Here is a 16,209-nt window from a genome sequence, read left to right on the forward strand (position 1 = left end):
GTACTGCTGCCGTACTGTTGCTAGGTGGCAATACTACTCGTTGTGCCCCATGCCCAGCAGAGACCTGAAATTTCTGTAAAATTAGGATTTGCAAAGGGGGCTGAGATGAATCTTGCAATGGTGGTACATTTAAATTTCTCATCGTCTTTGGCCCTGAACCCCATCCCCTCCCCCTCCCCCTTCTCTCCTTTTCCACTCTCCATCCTGGCTCTACTCATACCCTTCTCTTCTCCTCACCTACCCATCGTCTCCCTCTGGTTCCCCTCCTCCCCCACTTCCTCCCATGGTCCACTCCCCTCTCCTATCAGATTCCTTCTTCTTCAGCTATTTGCCCTTTCCACCTATCATCTTTCAGTTACTTAATTCTCTTCTCACGTAGTTTCACCTATCAGTTTGTACTTTTTCTCCTCCCTCCATCTTCCTATTCTGACCTCTTTCCTCTTCCTTTCCAGTCTTGATAGTGGAAACTGGAACCAAAGGGTCAACTGTTTATTCCCCTTCATAGATGCTGCCAGATCTGCCGGGTTCCTCCAGCATTTTAGACCTTACAATGTAAGAGCAGTATTAAACCATTCAGCCCATCGAGTCTGTTCCTCTATTCGATCATGGCCGATCTGCTTTCCTTCTCAAGCTTATTGTCCTGCCTTCTCCCCGTAGCCACTCATTATCCTTCGCTTTAGCACTAAAAGCCAATCACTGAGTGATATTTCAGCATTTAAAATAGTACTGAGCTGTGGGGAGAGAGTGGGGCAGTGTAATCAATATTACAGTCATCATCATCATTATGTGCCATGTCATGTGTCGAGGGTGGTCACGGGCTTTCAATGGCCATGACTTTTCTTGGCAAATTGTGCAAGCGGTTTGCCATTGCCTTCTCCTGGGCAGTGTCTTTACAAGACGGGTGACCCCAGCCGTTATCAATACTCTTCAGAGATTGTCTGCCTGGCGTCAGTGGTCGCATAACCAGGACTTGTGATCTGTACCGGCTGCTCATACGACCATCCACCACCTGCACCCATGGATTCACGTGACCCTGATTGTGGGAAGGGTGGGCTAAGCAGGTGCTACACCTTGCCCAAGGGTGACCTGCAGGCTAGCAGAGGGAAGCACCTCCTTTGGTAGAGACATATCTCCACCCTGCCACCCAAGTATTCCAGTACTCAATACAAAATGACCCAATGAAGAGTAAACAGAACGTTGACTGTTTACTCTTTTCCATAGATGCTGCCTGGCCAGGATGTTGTGTGCATTACAAAAGATTAGTTATCCAGTCTGTGTGTGTTACACCTCGTTCTCGTTGTGTTTGTCCGTACATGCACTCATGCATATGACAATGAATCCGGCTTTAGCCTTGACCTAGTGACATCATCACTGTGCCGGCAGACTCCTCCAATCCACCCTTCCAAGTCAATACTTACCATGCTCATTGTTCACCACGGCCAGCACGCGGAACATCAGGGCAGCACATGTCGCGGCGAAGAATCCCCGCCAGTAATTGCGCACGGCAAAGTGAGTGGCTGTGGTCTCCACGCTGAACAGGACACCTGTGGGGGCCGGGGTGGGCAAGAGCAACAAGGAGTGATCAGGCTTGGGAATCTGGGAAGAACACCAGTGTTAGGTGCACTTTAATAAAAGGAATGAAAGCATAAACCATTTTCTAAACAGGGAGAAAATACAAATATCTGAGGTGCAATGGGACTTGGGAGTCCTCGTGCAGGATTCCCTGAAGGTCCATTTGCAGGTTGAGTCCGTGGTGAGGAAGGCAAATGCAACGTTAGCCTTTGTTCCGAGAGGGCTGGAATATAAAGGCAAGGATGTAACGTTGAGGCTTTATAAGGCACTGGTGAGGCCTTACTTGGAGTATTGTGAACAGTTTTGGCCCCTATTTAGGAAAGGATGTGCTGGCATTGGAAAGGGTCCAGAGGAGGTTCATGAGAATGATTCCAGATAAAAGGTGGGCTGCCGAGGCGGGGCGCGAGATGCACCAGAAGACGCGCTTGAGATCCTGTGACAGCGTTTTGATAGCGACAGCCGGTGGTGGGGTTCGTGTGCGTCTTTTCCTTGCCTGGGATTGGCGACCCCACAACGGAAGAACGGCTTAGCTACAGGGGAGACCACAGATGAGCGTTCATTCCCCCAACGAGGCTCCACCAAACCGAACTCCTCCAGGTTGGAAAACCTGTCGGGTAACTCTTTCATCCCCCCTCTCTCTCTCTGTCTAACAAAAGTGCACCAACGCGACACCACAACGACGGCAGCGGGTGGTGGAACTGCAGTGACCGCAAAAAGACTTTTAAATATCCAGTAAACAATATATATCTACATTACCCCTAGACAACGATAGAGCTTATTTCTGATTGATTATTACTATACCTGTGCTTTAGATTGAGTTGTGACGACGTATATGATCTGAATGTTTTGTATTAACCATACGTTTGTGCCCCTTTATAAATAAAAACGTTTGAAAATAGTAGCATCAGGCTTCGGTGGATCCATCTATCTTTGCTGGAAAATTACCCGGTTACTGGGGAACGTAACAAGTGGGGTGCTCGTCCCAGATTTGAAACCAAAGGGGAGGGTCAGTGAATCGGGCTGTAAGTCCAAACTTGAATCTGGTTACGCAGGTAGCCAGACAGGAAACCAGCAAAGATGGATGTGGGTGAATTTATGAGAAACCCGACTGTAGAGGCGCTAGGGATGGCTACCAAATCAGACTTGGTAAATCTGGCAAAGGGGTTAGGCCTCGCAGAGGTGAGGTCATCAATGAAAAAGCAGGAAGTGCGAGGGGTCATAAATCAGTATTACATTGAAAAGGAGGTGTTTGCAGCTGAGGATTTGGAAAATATCCCCGAAAAGAGATTAGCGAGTGGGACAGATCAGGTAGAGTTGGAGAAAGTAAGGTTGGACCATGATCTTAAAGTAAAGCAGCTAGAAGCAGCTGAAAAGGAAAAGGCTGAGGAACGAGCTGAAAAGGAAAAGGCTGAGGAACGAGCTGAAAAGGAAAAGGCTGAGGAAAGGGAGCAGGTGTTCAAACTAAAGGAATTAGAGATGAAACGGGGTCATGAGCTCCAGCTAAAGCAGTTAGAAGCAGAAGCAGAAGAGAAAGAGAAACAAAGGAGCCATGAATTGGAGCTGGACAGGCGAAAGCAAGAGCGAAGAGCTCAAGGGCAAGAGAGAGAGGAGGGGTTTGATGTTAGTCGGGTGTTGAGGTTGGTCCCCCCGTTCGAGGAGACGGATGTTGATAGTTATTTCTTGCTTTTTGAAAAGGTGGCAGTGAATCAGAAGTGGCCCAGAGAGCAGTGGGTGGCGTTGTTACAAAGTGTGTTACGAGGGAAAGCACAGCGGGCATATGCCGCGTTGCCCCCAGAAGGGGAAGGGAATTATGATCAAGTAAAGGAGGCCATTCTCCGAGGTTACGAGTTAGTACCTGAGGCGTATAGACAAAGGATGGAATCAAACGTATACCGAGCTAGCCCATGAGAAGGGTGTGCTCTTGGACCGTTGGTGCACCGCGGAAAAGGTGGCCGAGAATTATGGGCGTATCAGGGAGTTATTTTTGATTGAGGAATTTAAAGGTTGTGTTCCGGAAGAGATCCAGATGCATTTGAATGAGAGGACGAATCAGTCCATCTCAGAAATTGCTAGGTTCGCAGATGAATATGCCCTAACCCACAAGACAAAGTTTTCCTTGCCAAAAAGTTACCAGAGAGACCGTGGGAACGGTAGAGAAAGTCCGCCGGCTGAGGCGGAGATCCCGCTGGGAGCTAGTGGTAAAATTGAGGAGGAGAGGCAAGACGGCAGGAGAGGTCCTGGCTTGACCTGTTTTAATTGTGGAAAGGTGGGTCATATTGCATCTAAATGCTTTGCTCCGAGAAAGGAGCCAGAGAGAGGGAAAGCAGCGATCCCTATCGGGTGTGCAGTGGTAATCAGAAAATCGGCAAGAGGGTCCCAGGGGAGCAGAGAGTGCGAGGGGTCGGAGATTTATATGTCACATGGAACCGTGTCTGTGAGGAAGGGGGACCCGCCAATTCCCGTACGGATTTGGAGAGACACGGGGCCGGAGCTATCATTAATTAGCCGTAACGTATTACAATTCGGACCTCCGACGGGCGAGGTAGCCCTGAGAGGAATAGGAAAAGGGACAGAAAGGGTGTCTTTGCGTAGGGTCATTTTGGATTGTGAGCTGGTGTATGGATCAGTTGAAATGGGGGTGCCATCAGAATTCCCGAGAACTGACGTGGATGTCCTCCTTGGGAACGATTTAGCAGGAGGAAAAGTTTGGTCGGCCATGACTATGACCCACCGACCGGTGCGTGTTGAGGCCCCGCCCATAGAGTCCCCGAGCTATCCCGCATGCGCAGTCACTCGCAGCCTGTCGAGAGCGGCAGCTGAGAACGGGAGCAGTTTAAAATTGGCCAGTTTTGATTTGGCCGAGACGTCTTTACCGACCCTCTGCCACGAGGGTTTCGAGGGTGGTAAAACGAGGAATAGTAACGTAAAAGAGGGTAAGGGAGGGAAGGTAGAGCTGCCCTTAGCGAAGAAAAAGGTCCTAGAGGTAGGAAATAAAGATGAGAAACAGATAAAGCTGTTAAAAGGTCCAGGGTTGGACATGGATGATCTGTCTGGTTTGGCAGGACTGTTTCAAGAAGTTGAAAATTCTAAAGGTGTTCCTGATAATGAAATGAGGGCAGTCCTAGATGAAAAGGATGCCATTACCTTGAAGAAGTCTGCTGGGTTGGCAGATGGGGTTGCTTCAGCCCGCGGGGTTGAGTTTACTCCGGAAGTGAGTTGCCCAGAGAGTAACTGGGAGGATCAGGGGAATTTAGAATTTGAAAAAGGTGCGGGTATTGAAAGCCTGGAAGAGGCCAATGCCCCATTTGAGTGTGTCCAAGATGGGGATGCACGTGGTCCTGAACCTAGTCACAGAGCTCAGAAAAAGTCTGAGGTATTTGACTCAGCTGGACGAGACGGTTGTCCTTTTGGAGCAGATAGACTTGGTTCGGAAAAAAAGGGGTTAACCTTGGGAAGTGTGAGTTCCCAGATGGTTGTGCTGAAGGGGGTGTTCAGAGTTAATGTGGAGTTTACGAATGGGGAGATAACTGTTGTTGTGGAGGAGAACGGTAAATCTGTAGTTCCCAAATCGAATGAAAAAAAGTTAAAGTCTAGATTGATGCCTGCGCATCGATTGCAGGTTGATTTGGAATGTAAAGGGGCCTCACACGCTATTGTTATTCAAGAAAGCGCTGTGAGGAAGCCAAAATTTAAATGCGGCCGGAGAAAAAGGTTCGAACTGAAACACATCAGCCTGCATGGTCTTGACAAAAGGGTTAACTACCTGTGTAGCATTAAAGAATTGGGTGGAAATTCCCATGATGGACTAGGTTGGGGACACGGAGTTAACAGAATAACCCTCGTGGAAAGGAAAGGCGGGAGAGTACCTCGCCAAATTACTCAAGTTCCCCACGGGGGGACTCTCCAGAAAAGAGGCGATGGTTAATAGAAAATGCCATTTTTAAACAGCAACGCCGGTTGTACGGGTTTGCGCCAAAGCCTGTGACTAATAAAGACAACCCCTTTGGAGACCTGCCGGTGAAATAACACGACCGAAACGATTAGTATTTGTATAAGCTTTTGTAGATGCACCTAAGCTAAGATCACACCTCCTTAGTTTTGTTGCTGAAGAAAATAAATAAATAGGTGGTTATTAAGCTGAAGTTTGATGCTACAAGACTTTAGTACGGTACGCGATGTTAAGATATTAAAGAAAGGGACACTGTAATTGTTACCTGTTTAGATACTGACTTGAATGTATAACGGTAGTACTCTGTGAAGAGAGGAGCTTGTGTATTGTGTTAGAGAAAAAAAATCCTATAAAATCCTGTACCAACTTGTTTTTAACCGCTGGTAAAAAACTTTTAAGAGGGGAGGTGTCATGACCTCAGCCCCCTCCTTTGTGAGAATCGCAAGAGAGAGAGAGAGCCTTACGGTTTGGAATGTGGGCTGGTCGCTCAACAAGACAAAAGCCTCGGACATAGCCATTGTCTTGGGAGACACCTTTGTGGGATAAGGAACTGGCCTACGTGCAAAATCTCAGGGCAATGTGAGATGGGTGATGGGGGAAGGATTGCCTCGCCCCCCCACCCTGATGGACATCTACAACCCTGCCAGTCCAGATAAAAGGTGGGCTGCCGAGGCGGGGCGCCAGATGCACCAGAAGACGCGCTTGAGATCCTGTGACAGCGTTTTGATAGCGACAGCCGGTGGTGGGGTTCGTGTGCGTCTTTTCCTTGCCTGGGATTGGCGACCCCACAATGGAAGAACGGCTTAGCTACAGGGGAGGCCACAGATGAGCGTTCATTCCCCCAACGAGGCTCCGACAAACCGAACTCCTCCAGGTTGGAAAACCTGTCGGGTAACTCTTTCATCCCCCCTCTCTCTCTCTGTCTAACAAAAGTGCACCAACGCGACACCACGACAACGGCAGCGGGTGGAACTGCAGTGACCGCAAAAAGACTTTTAAATATCCAGTAAACAATATATATCTACATTACCCCTAGACAACGATAGAGCTTATTTCTGATTGATTATTACTATACCTGTGCTTTAGATTGAGTTGTGACGACGTATATGATCTGAATGTTTTGTATTAACCATACGTTTGTGCCCCTTTATAAATAAAAATGTTTGAAAATAGTAGCATCAGGCTACGGTGGACCCATCTATCTTTGCTGGAAAACTACCCGGTTACTGGGGAACGTAACAAGGGTGAATTATTTATTTTGTGCATCTGTGATCCCAGGCTAACTCTTCCCACCATCTCAGTTTCCAAGAGAGGAATGTGACCCCCCCTTAGTTTATATAGAGCTTTTTAAAGATACCTATTGTCTTGGACAAGAAGGAAGTCTCTCACCTCCAACAGGTGCCACAAAGCAGCAAGCCACACCCACTGCAGCACCGGCGATCAGCATTTCATACTTGCGTCCTTTATTCTGTGAAAACACACAGGGCGAGGGAGTTGTAAGCCAGCCATCGACACGTGTGGAGAAGCGGCACAGCAGCACCGTTGATAGAGCTGCTACGTGAGAACTTTGGATTCGATCCTGACCTCCGCTACTTCCTATGGGGAGTTTGCATGTTTGTTTTATGACCAGGTGGGTTTGTCTGTCTACTCTAATTGAGATTGGTTTATTATTGTCACATGTACTGAGATACAGTGGAAGGCTTTGGTTTGTCTGACATCCAGAGAGTACTGTGCAAAACTCTTAGTCTCACACACACACACAGACACACACACACACACACACACACTCACACACACACACACACACACACACACTCACACACACACACACACACACACACACACACACACACACACACACTCACACACACACACACACACACACACACACACTCACACACACACACACACTCACACACACTCACACACACACTCACACACACACACACACACACACACACACACTCACACACACACACACACACACTCACACACACACACACACACACACACACACACACTCACACACACACACACACACACACACACACACTCACACACACACACAGACACACACACACACACACACACACACTCACACACACACACAGACACACACACACACACACACACACACACACACACTCACACACACACACACACACACACACACACACACACACACACACACACACACACACACACACACACACAATAAAACACGGACTTGCAGTACCCCAAGACTACTCGTTCACCCAATAATTTGACATACCACAGGCTTTCTCTCTCCCTGATAAGGGAAAAAGAGGTGTCCCCGTTTCACAGCGAGAGGGGAGACAAAACAAATGTGTATGTTCTGAGCTTTACCAGTCTACGTTCAAGACTTTTTCCTGAGTTATATTCAATGTTCCCGAGTTTACCAGCACTGTCTCAAGTTTATCAGCCCTGTCTTGTGGACATCAGCTCTGTCTCAAGTTTACTAGCCCTGCCCCGAGAGCATCAGGTTCCCCTGGGCCGTCAGGTGCTGACTTTAGGGAAGGAGGCACTGTCATCAGCCGTTCAGCACTGTGCGGCTAATGATAGAGCATGGACTCCGAGGTTTCTTGAGCACCTGTATTTGTTAATTGGTGACTTTAACTAGAGTCGTTAAGCCCTGCTTTCTGTTTAATTTTGTCAAGTTTATTTTGGCTGGTGATTACTTAAAATGGACACTTGATGTGCACTTATTGTGAGGTCCTTGCTTTGAGAATGATATGTCTTGCGGTGTCACTCAGTCAAGTCATTGATGTTCGGTTGGAATTCCTCTGCTTCTGTCTGTACATGGGAGTCTGCCGATCAGTCATTGCTAGTGCATACCGTGACAAATGTACCCGATTCAACCACTATTTCTGGCAGCTCATTCCAAATATGCACCACTCTTCATGTCATCTAGCCAAGTGAACACATTTGTAAATCTCTCGTCTCTGATCTTAAACCTATGCTTTCTTGCGATTAGCAGCCAATCCTCAGGAAAAAGACTATGTGCCTGTCTTTTTGCCCGGTCTATGTCTTCAAGGTCTTCTATATGTCTATCAGGTCACCCCCCCAATGTTCTAGGGAATAAAGTCATGGGGGGAGGGTTGTACTGAAATCAGAGGGCACACTGGTTAAATTACTAGACTAAGATTAACTAACTTCAGTTCCACAAAATCAAGTTCAAATCTCGCTTTGGTACATAAATAAATAAATAGGGAGTTTATGAGAAAAAACCTCCTGTAGTAAGTATCCACACAATTATTGTCCTTCCTTGAGGGTCACGCATCATCTTTACTCAGTCTGTGACTCCAAGCACACAACAACGTGATCATCACCAACTCAGGGGTAAGAGAGGATGGACAATAAGTGCTGGCACCCGCATCCCGAGGAGGGATAAATAAATACATTTGAGCTTCTGTTTCCCAGTCTAAATGGGGGTTCCTTTCCTTATCCAACACGACACATAAATCTCAGGATTACCTCTTTGGTACCCGCAAACTTCACCATGACTTTTCCCAGTAACGTGGCCAGGATGGTCGCCATGTGAACGAAAGGGCCCTGCAAATAACAACAAGAAAGTCTGTCAAGGAGATGTTGAAAGTTGGTAAGTTAGTTTATCACTGCCATTTGTAGTGAGGCAATCCGGCTGGCTCCTTGCTCACTCTCCATGTGTGCTGGGTTGAGCCTCGCCCTAGCAACCTGGCCTCGTAGAAAACAGTCAAAATGCTACGGAGAGAGCAAAAATGAACAACAATGTACTGAGATACAGTGGCAACTTGGTGTTAGAGTCATAGAGTACAGCACAGTACAGGGCCTTTGGCTTATAATGTTGTGCCAACCTTTTAACCTAGTCCAAGATCAATCTAATCTTTCCCTCCCATACAGCCCATGATCTGCCATTTTTTCAGTCAGCCATGTGCCTATCTAAGTCTCTCTTACTTACATACTCACTGCCTGTTAACGATGGCATTTAGGGCAGCAGTGGAGGTCCTCCATCTTTGTTTATGTAGAATGATTCTTCACTCCTCCATCTTTGTTTATGTAGAATGATTCTTCACTGCTGTTTCCATAACAATTGTTTTTTGACCAGTCAGAGTTGTTTGCCCTGAGCCGAACCCCTGAATCTGGAGGACCACTCTTAGTCTGGCCTCTACCCTTTGACCTGTTTGGCATGGGTGACTTTACCAAGAGCTAAAGCACAAGGCCCTGACTGCAGCCAGCATAGCTCTCCAGGTCATTGAGGCACGCAAACCTTCAAACCCTACAAGCTTGTGGTCCTCTTGGAGGAAAATCTCTTAAAAGTTTCCTTTGCATCAGCCTCTACCACTGGGCACCCACTCTCTGAGTCTCTGTGTAAAAAAAACTATCTCTGACACCTCCCCCCCAAGTATTTTCCTCCCTTAAAATGATCCCCCCTTGTATTAGCCTGGGTGGCAGGGTGGAGATATGTCTCTACCAAAGGAGGTGTAAGGCACTCCTTCCCTCCACTAGCCTGCAGGTCGCCCTTGGACAAGGTGTAGCACCTGCTTAACACTCCCCCAGCCCTGATCAGGATCACGTGAAGCCACGGGAGCAGGTGGTGGATGGTTGTACGAGCAGGCGGTGCAGATCACAAGTCCTGGTTATGTGACCACTGACACCAGGCAGACAATCTCTGAAGAGTATTGATAATGGCTGGGGCCACCAGTCTTGTAAAGGCCCTGCCTAGAGAAGGCAATGGCAAAGCACTTCTTGCCAAGAACAATCATGGTCATGGATAGAGCAACAGCATGAAAGGGATTTCTCCACAGACAATGATCACTTGCTCAGCAGACAGAGTGAAGACAGACAGAAAGCCAGGATCTCCAATGTTATAACGATGTGGCATATACTGATGATGATGATATATCAGCCATTTCCAACCCGGGATAAAGTCCCTGGCTGTCCACTCTATCCACGCCTTTTGTAATCTTATACACCTCTATCATGTCACCCCTTATCCTCCTTTGCTACAAAGAGAAAAGCTCTAGTTTGCTCAACCTTTCCTCATAAGACATGCTCTTTAATCCAGGCAGCACCCCGGCAAATCTCCTCTGCACCCTCTCTAAAGCTTCCACATTCTTTCTATAATCAGGTGACTAGAAATAAACCAAATACTCTAATCTAGCCAGAGTTTTATAGAGCTACAACATTATCTCAAGATTCTTGAACTCGATCCCCTGACTAATGAAGGCCAACTCTGAACTTGCGCAGCATCTTTGAGGGATCTGTGGCCTTTGACACTGAGATCCCTCTGTCCCTCCACCTGCTAAGAATCCTGTCATTAACCTTGTGCTCCACCTTCAAGTGTGATCTTCCAAAGTGAGTCACTTTTTCACGCTTTCCTGGATTTTGCTCCGCCTGCCGTTCCTCCACCCAGCTCTGCATCCTATCCATAGTCCGTTGTAACAGATGGCGATCTTCTACACTGTCCAAAGCACCACCATCCCTCGTGCCATCTATAAATGTAATAACCCTCCCCAAAACTTCCTCATCCAAGTCATTTAGAAAAATCACAAAGAGCAGTGGTTCCAGAACAGGAATGCCAGGCAGAATTCACTCCACCTACAGCCGTTCTCTCCTTTCTATGGGCAAGCCAATTTATGTTTTATTGACATACAGTGTGAAATAGGCCTCTCTGGCCCTTCAAGCCATGCCACCCAACAATACCCCAGTTTAATCCTAGCCTAATCCAGGGACAATTTATAGTGACCTATTAACCTACCAGGTCTTTGGCCTGTAGGAGGAAACCGGAGCACCCGGAAGAAACCCACACTGTCATGGGGAGAACATACAAACTCCTTACAAGCAGTGGCGGGAATTGAACCTGGGTTGCTGGCACTGTAAAGCATTGCACTGTGCTATGAATGCATGTAGCCAAGCTCTGTGCGTCCCATGCCTCTGAGTTTCTCGATGAGCCATCGCTAGGGAGCCTTGTCAGGCACTTTACTGAAGTCTACATACACCACAGTTACCGCTCTACCTTCATCAATTTGGTTTGTCACCACCTTGAAATACTCCAGCTTGGGAGGCACAACCTGCCCCTGTCACACCTTGAACTGGCCACCAGAAGGAGGCAGAGATGACAAGGCCAACCCTTCCCGCTCACCTGCCTGTAGGGATATTATTATTCATTGTTACCTGTAACCTGTTTGTAGCCCTATATAAGCTTCTTGTCCCTTGTTTCTTTGATCAGTTTTGGAGTCATTGTTTATAAGAGATGGTTGTAGAGATCTCTAGTTTCTGAAACTCTAGCCATATATTTTTTTGATTTTGACTTTGCTTATGGGTTTTCTGGTAAGGTGGTGGGGGGGGGTGCATTTGAACTTAGTGGCCTCTTTGCTTTTTTAAATATGTTTTATGATTTTAAGACTGTTCTGTACTCCAAGAGCCATGGCTACAGCAGGTCTACTGCATCAGTGATCTGCTTGTTGTTTTGAGCAGCTGGCTGGGGTGTTGAAGGAGCTGGAGAGGTTGGTGGTTGGGATGGAGAGCATTCAGAGGAGCTGGCCTGGCTGGAGACTCGAAGGCTTTGAAGTTGGTGTGTGAAAGCAGTGTAGCTGTGACTGCCTTGGACGCTTCTTGCGATTGCAAGACCCTGTTGAATGTTGATAATGTAAGATGCTGCAGGCCTGTTTCCCTCCTTTGGTGGAAAGACAGGCGATGAGGCAGCAGTGTGGCCTTGCTTGTAGCACAGACTAGGCCTCAAGCTGCAGGCTTTCCTGCTGTCCCTGTCCAGCTGAGATGCTGGATGTGCTGCACTGTGTGGTGTCTGTGTAGAGCTGTGGGCTGGCCTCTTCTGTTGGTGCTGGCCTCTAGTGTTCGACTGCTGGAGTTCTCAGGTTGGACTGCTGGGAGTGTACTGTCAATTTGTATGTTGCTCAGGGAATTGGACAATACATGTATTTTCTTGTGTAAGGATTTTTTTCTCTCTCTCTTGCTATTTTCAATGAATGTTATGCACCTTGGCCCCAGAGAAATGCTGTCTTGACTGTATCCATGCATGGTTTGAAGAATAATTAAACCTGATTTGATTTTTGGACCCTCTGCTTTGTACCTTGCCTGCTAAGGATTTCAGTAAAGCCTTGTTGGTTTTTTAAAACTTTAATGTTGTGTGACTCTCATTGCATTAAGCTTCACCACTAGGCAGTGTGAGGGAAGTCACCGAGTCAGCCGTGACAGCCCCTCCCAAAGCCATGCTTAGTATAAGAATTTCATATTGTTTCACTCAAATTCAGTATTTAGTGCAACTATAGGGTAGAATACCCTGTCTGTAATCTGCCTCCCTCCCCACCCACCTTCACCTTGTGTCCAATGTTACCTACCACCTTTCCCAGGAAAATGGTGCTTCCAGCCGCCAGGGTGCAGATGACACCGATCAGCTTCGCCACGAAGGTTCGGAAGGTGAAGAACTCGTCGAGCACGACGCCACGCAGAGTAACCTTCAACTCGGGAATGCCAGAGCCTGGGCAGGGGCGGTGGGGGGCGGGGGGGGACGTAAATAAAAGTGCTGTCACCTGATGCACACGACAGACCGGTGAGGGACAATGCAATGAGTGAAACGCTCCCTTGCCCCGGTCCCTGAGAAATGCGAGCTTAGAACTTTAGGGTTGCCTTATTTGGTATTGTTGGAGGAAATGATATTATTTTGGAGACACACGATTTGCATATTTTGACTTTTATTTCTCTTATAACCAGGAGGGCATTGTTGCTTAAATGGAAGGATGCCACTCCGCCTAATCATACTCATGATGTTATGCCTCGCTTAAATTTAGAGAAGATGCGCTGTTCAATTTCTGAACCCAGACAAGACTTTTTAACATTGTGGGGACCTTTTCTGAATTACTTTCAAAATCTTTGATTTGCTATTATGCACAGATGTTGGCTAATAATATGTTTTACTATATGTTAAGGATTTTTTCCTTTTCTTCTTTTAACCAAACAGCTGTTTTTTTTTCTGGTAATGGGTTTAGATTTTTTGTATAATAAAATTATTTCTTTTCAATTTTATGTTTAAATTTAATTTATATGATATGGGGTAATTACACTTCATCTGTGATTTCAATATATCGTAATCGATATGTGTTATATATCTTACTGTACTCTGTATTCTTTTATGTAAGAAATTCATAAAAATATTGAAAAAGAAAGAACTTTAGGGTGCTGGCGAGGGAGTGCCACACGGTGTGAGGAGGCAGCACTTTACTGTGGGTGGGGTGGTAAGGCGGGAACTCCGCACTATAGGAGGGTTAGTGAGGGACCACCATGCTGTGGAATGGGCGATGATGAGAAGGTGTTTCACTCAGAGGGGCAGTGAGGAGGGAGTGTTGTGCCCGGGGGGTGGGGGGGGGGGTGCATGGCTAGGAAGCGCTAGACTGTGGGCGCAGTGGCGAGGAGGGAATACTACACTGTGGGGGGAGAGATCTGTGTTGAGGATGGAGCACCGCACAGTGGGAGAGGCATGAGGGAGTGCCGCAATGTGGGAGGTGAGGTTAGGAGGCAGCCCTGTATAGTGTGGGGGGGGGGCAGTACACTGGGAGGGGGTGGAGCCTGATGCAATCTATGATGTTTGTCCATACTAAATCCATTTGCTCACCTTAGACCCATATCCTATATGGATAAGGTATAGACTCTATACCCTATCCATATAGCTAACTACTGTCAATGTCTTTTAAACATTCTAACAGCACCTGCTTTAACCACGTCCTCTGGCAGCTTGTTCCATATACAGTACTGTGCAAATGCCTTGGGCACATGTATAGCGAGGATACCCTAGACATTCGCACAGTATTGTAGTAATTTTATGTATTGCATTGTACTGCTGCCACAAAAGCAAATTTCATGACAGTTGTGAGTGATGATGAACCTTGATTCTGATCTGGGTCTCTGTTGTGGACTGAGAGTGGGAAGGGGGCAGGGAGAGGGGAATCATGGTTGGGAAAAGGGGAAGGGAGAGGGGAGGGAGCGGGAAGAATCAGTGAGACAGTCTGTAATGATCTGTATGAACAATCTGTATATTACATCTGTCTGTAATGAACAATGTAATTGTTTGGAAATCAAATGACCTTGCTTGGTGTCTCGGGGCTGGGTGTGTCTGCAGTCTGCCTGTCCCTGGCACTCCTTCAGTCATCTGTCCCACACCACCCGCCACCATGCTCCACGCTCGCCATTCCCAGTATCCTTTGCCCTCACCAAATTTACAAACTCTCCCTCCACTCTGCATTGACCAGTACAGTACTTGGCAACCTTATCTATATTATGTGCATATCCTTTTGCACAGTACTGTACCCACCACCCTCTGTGGAAAAAGTTGCCACCCAAGTTCCCTTTTTAAAAACAAAACAACTTTCCACTCTCACCTTAAACCGGCATCCTTTAATTTTAGATTCCCTTTTCCTGGGAAAAAGACAGGATATTCACCCAATCTATGACCTTCATGTTAAAGGAAGTTTTGGAGGTCACCCTCAGCCTCCTACACTCCAGAGGAAAAAATCTCAGCCTGTTCTGTCTCTCCTTGTAGCTCAGGTCCTCCTCTCTCCTGTTAACGTCCCTGTGAATCTTTCCTCTTCTCTTTCCAGCTCAAACACACACATCCAATAGTCCCAGGCGACCTGCCCCTAATTAGTAGCTTCCAACTTGATGGCATAAACATCGAATTATCCTTCTGGTTAAAAAGTATTCTCTCATTCCCCTCCCTCCACTCCTCTATTCCCCACTCTGACCTTTTACCTCTTCTCACCTGTCTATTACTTCCCCCTGGGTCCCCCCGCTCCTTCTTTCTCCTATGGTCCACTCTCCTATCAGGTTCCTTCAGCCTTGACCTTTCCCACCCAACTGGCTTCAGCCATCACCTTCCAGCTAGACCCCATCCCCTCCCCCACCTTTTTATTCTGCCATCTTCCCCCTTTTCAGTCCGGAAGAAGGGTCTTGGCCCAAAATGGTCGACCATCTATTCATTTGCGTCGATGCTGCCTGACCTGTTGAGATCCTCCAGCAATCGGTGTGTGGCGAAGTTAGTGATGGTGCTTATGAGATAGCAGCTTGCCAGTTTAAAAAAAGATTGAATTCACTGATGTCATCGAGGGAGGGAAATCGACTCTGCTATCCACCCTCCACCATATCCGACTCCAGGATCACCGTGCAATTGTGCTTTAAGTGCCACTTGAAACTGACCTGTGGGGTCCACATCAGCATGTGGAGAGTGGCAAGTTTCAATAAAGACTAGCTTTATTTGTCGACGCATTTCGAAAATGTGCTGGGGGCAGTCTGCAAGGGTCTTCAAGTTTCCAGTGCCAGTATAGCATACTAACCCTAACTTGTAAGTCTTTGGAGCGTGGAAGGAAACTGAGGCACCTGCAGGAAACCCAAGTGGTCACAGAACAAATGTATGAACTCCTTACAGACAGCAGTGGCAATTGTACCTTAATCAGAATCACTGGTATACGTCATGAAATTTGTTGTGTGGCTGCAATACATGATAAATATAGAAAATATAAATCAATCAAATGCAGTGTATGTATATGCATATTGGTTATTTTAGAAATAGTACAAAAACAGAAAAAAGTGGGGTAGTCTTTATGGGTTCAATGTGCATTTAGAAATCTGATGGCAGGTGGTTGAAGCTGTTCTGAATCTCTGAGTGTGTGCCTTCAGGA

General features: G+C 47.0%; 1 protein-coding gene across 1 annotated transcript in view; it reads right to left on the bottom strand.

Annotated features, from left to right (window-relative positions):
- LOC140729281 (chloride channel protein ClC-Kb-like) overlaps positions 1 to 16,209 on the bottom strand; it is a 118,203-nt gene that overhangs the window by 83,224 nt on the left and 18,770 nt on the right. The window contains exons 4-7 of the mRNA XM_073048883.1: positions 12,880 to 13,019; positions 9,017 to 9,094; positions 6,911 to 6,989; positions 1,419 to 1,544 (exon numbers count right to left, since the gene is read on the bottom strand). Of these exons, the coding sequence (XP_072904984.1) occupies positions 1,419 to 1,544; positions 6,911 to 6,989; positions 9,017 to 9,094; positions 12,880 to 13,019 (423 nt within the window). The remainder of the gene's footprint in view (positions 1 to 1,418; positions 1,545 to 6,910; positions 6,990 to 9,016; positions 9,095 to 12,879; positions 13,020 to 16,209) is intronic.

The sequence above is a fragment of the Hemitrygon akajei genome, chromosome 6 (genome assembly GCF_048418815.1).
Source record: "Hemitrygon akajei chromosome 6, sHemAka1.3, whole genome shotgun sequence".
NCBI lineage: Eukaryota > Metazoa > Chordata > Chondrichthyes > Myliobatiformes > Dasyatidae > Hemitrygon > Hemitrygon akajei.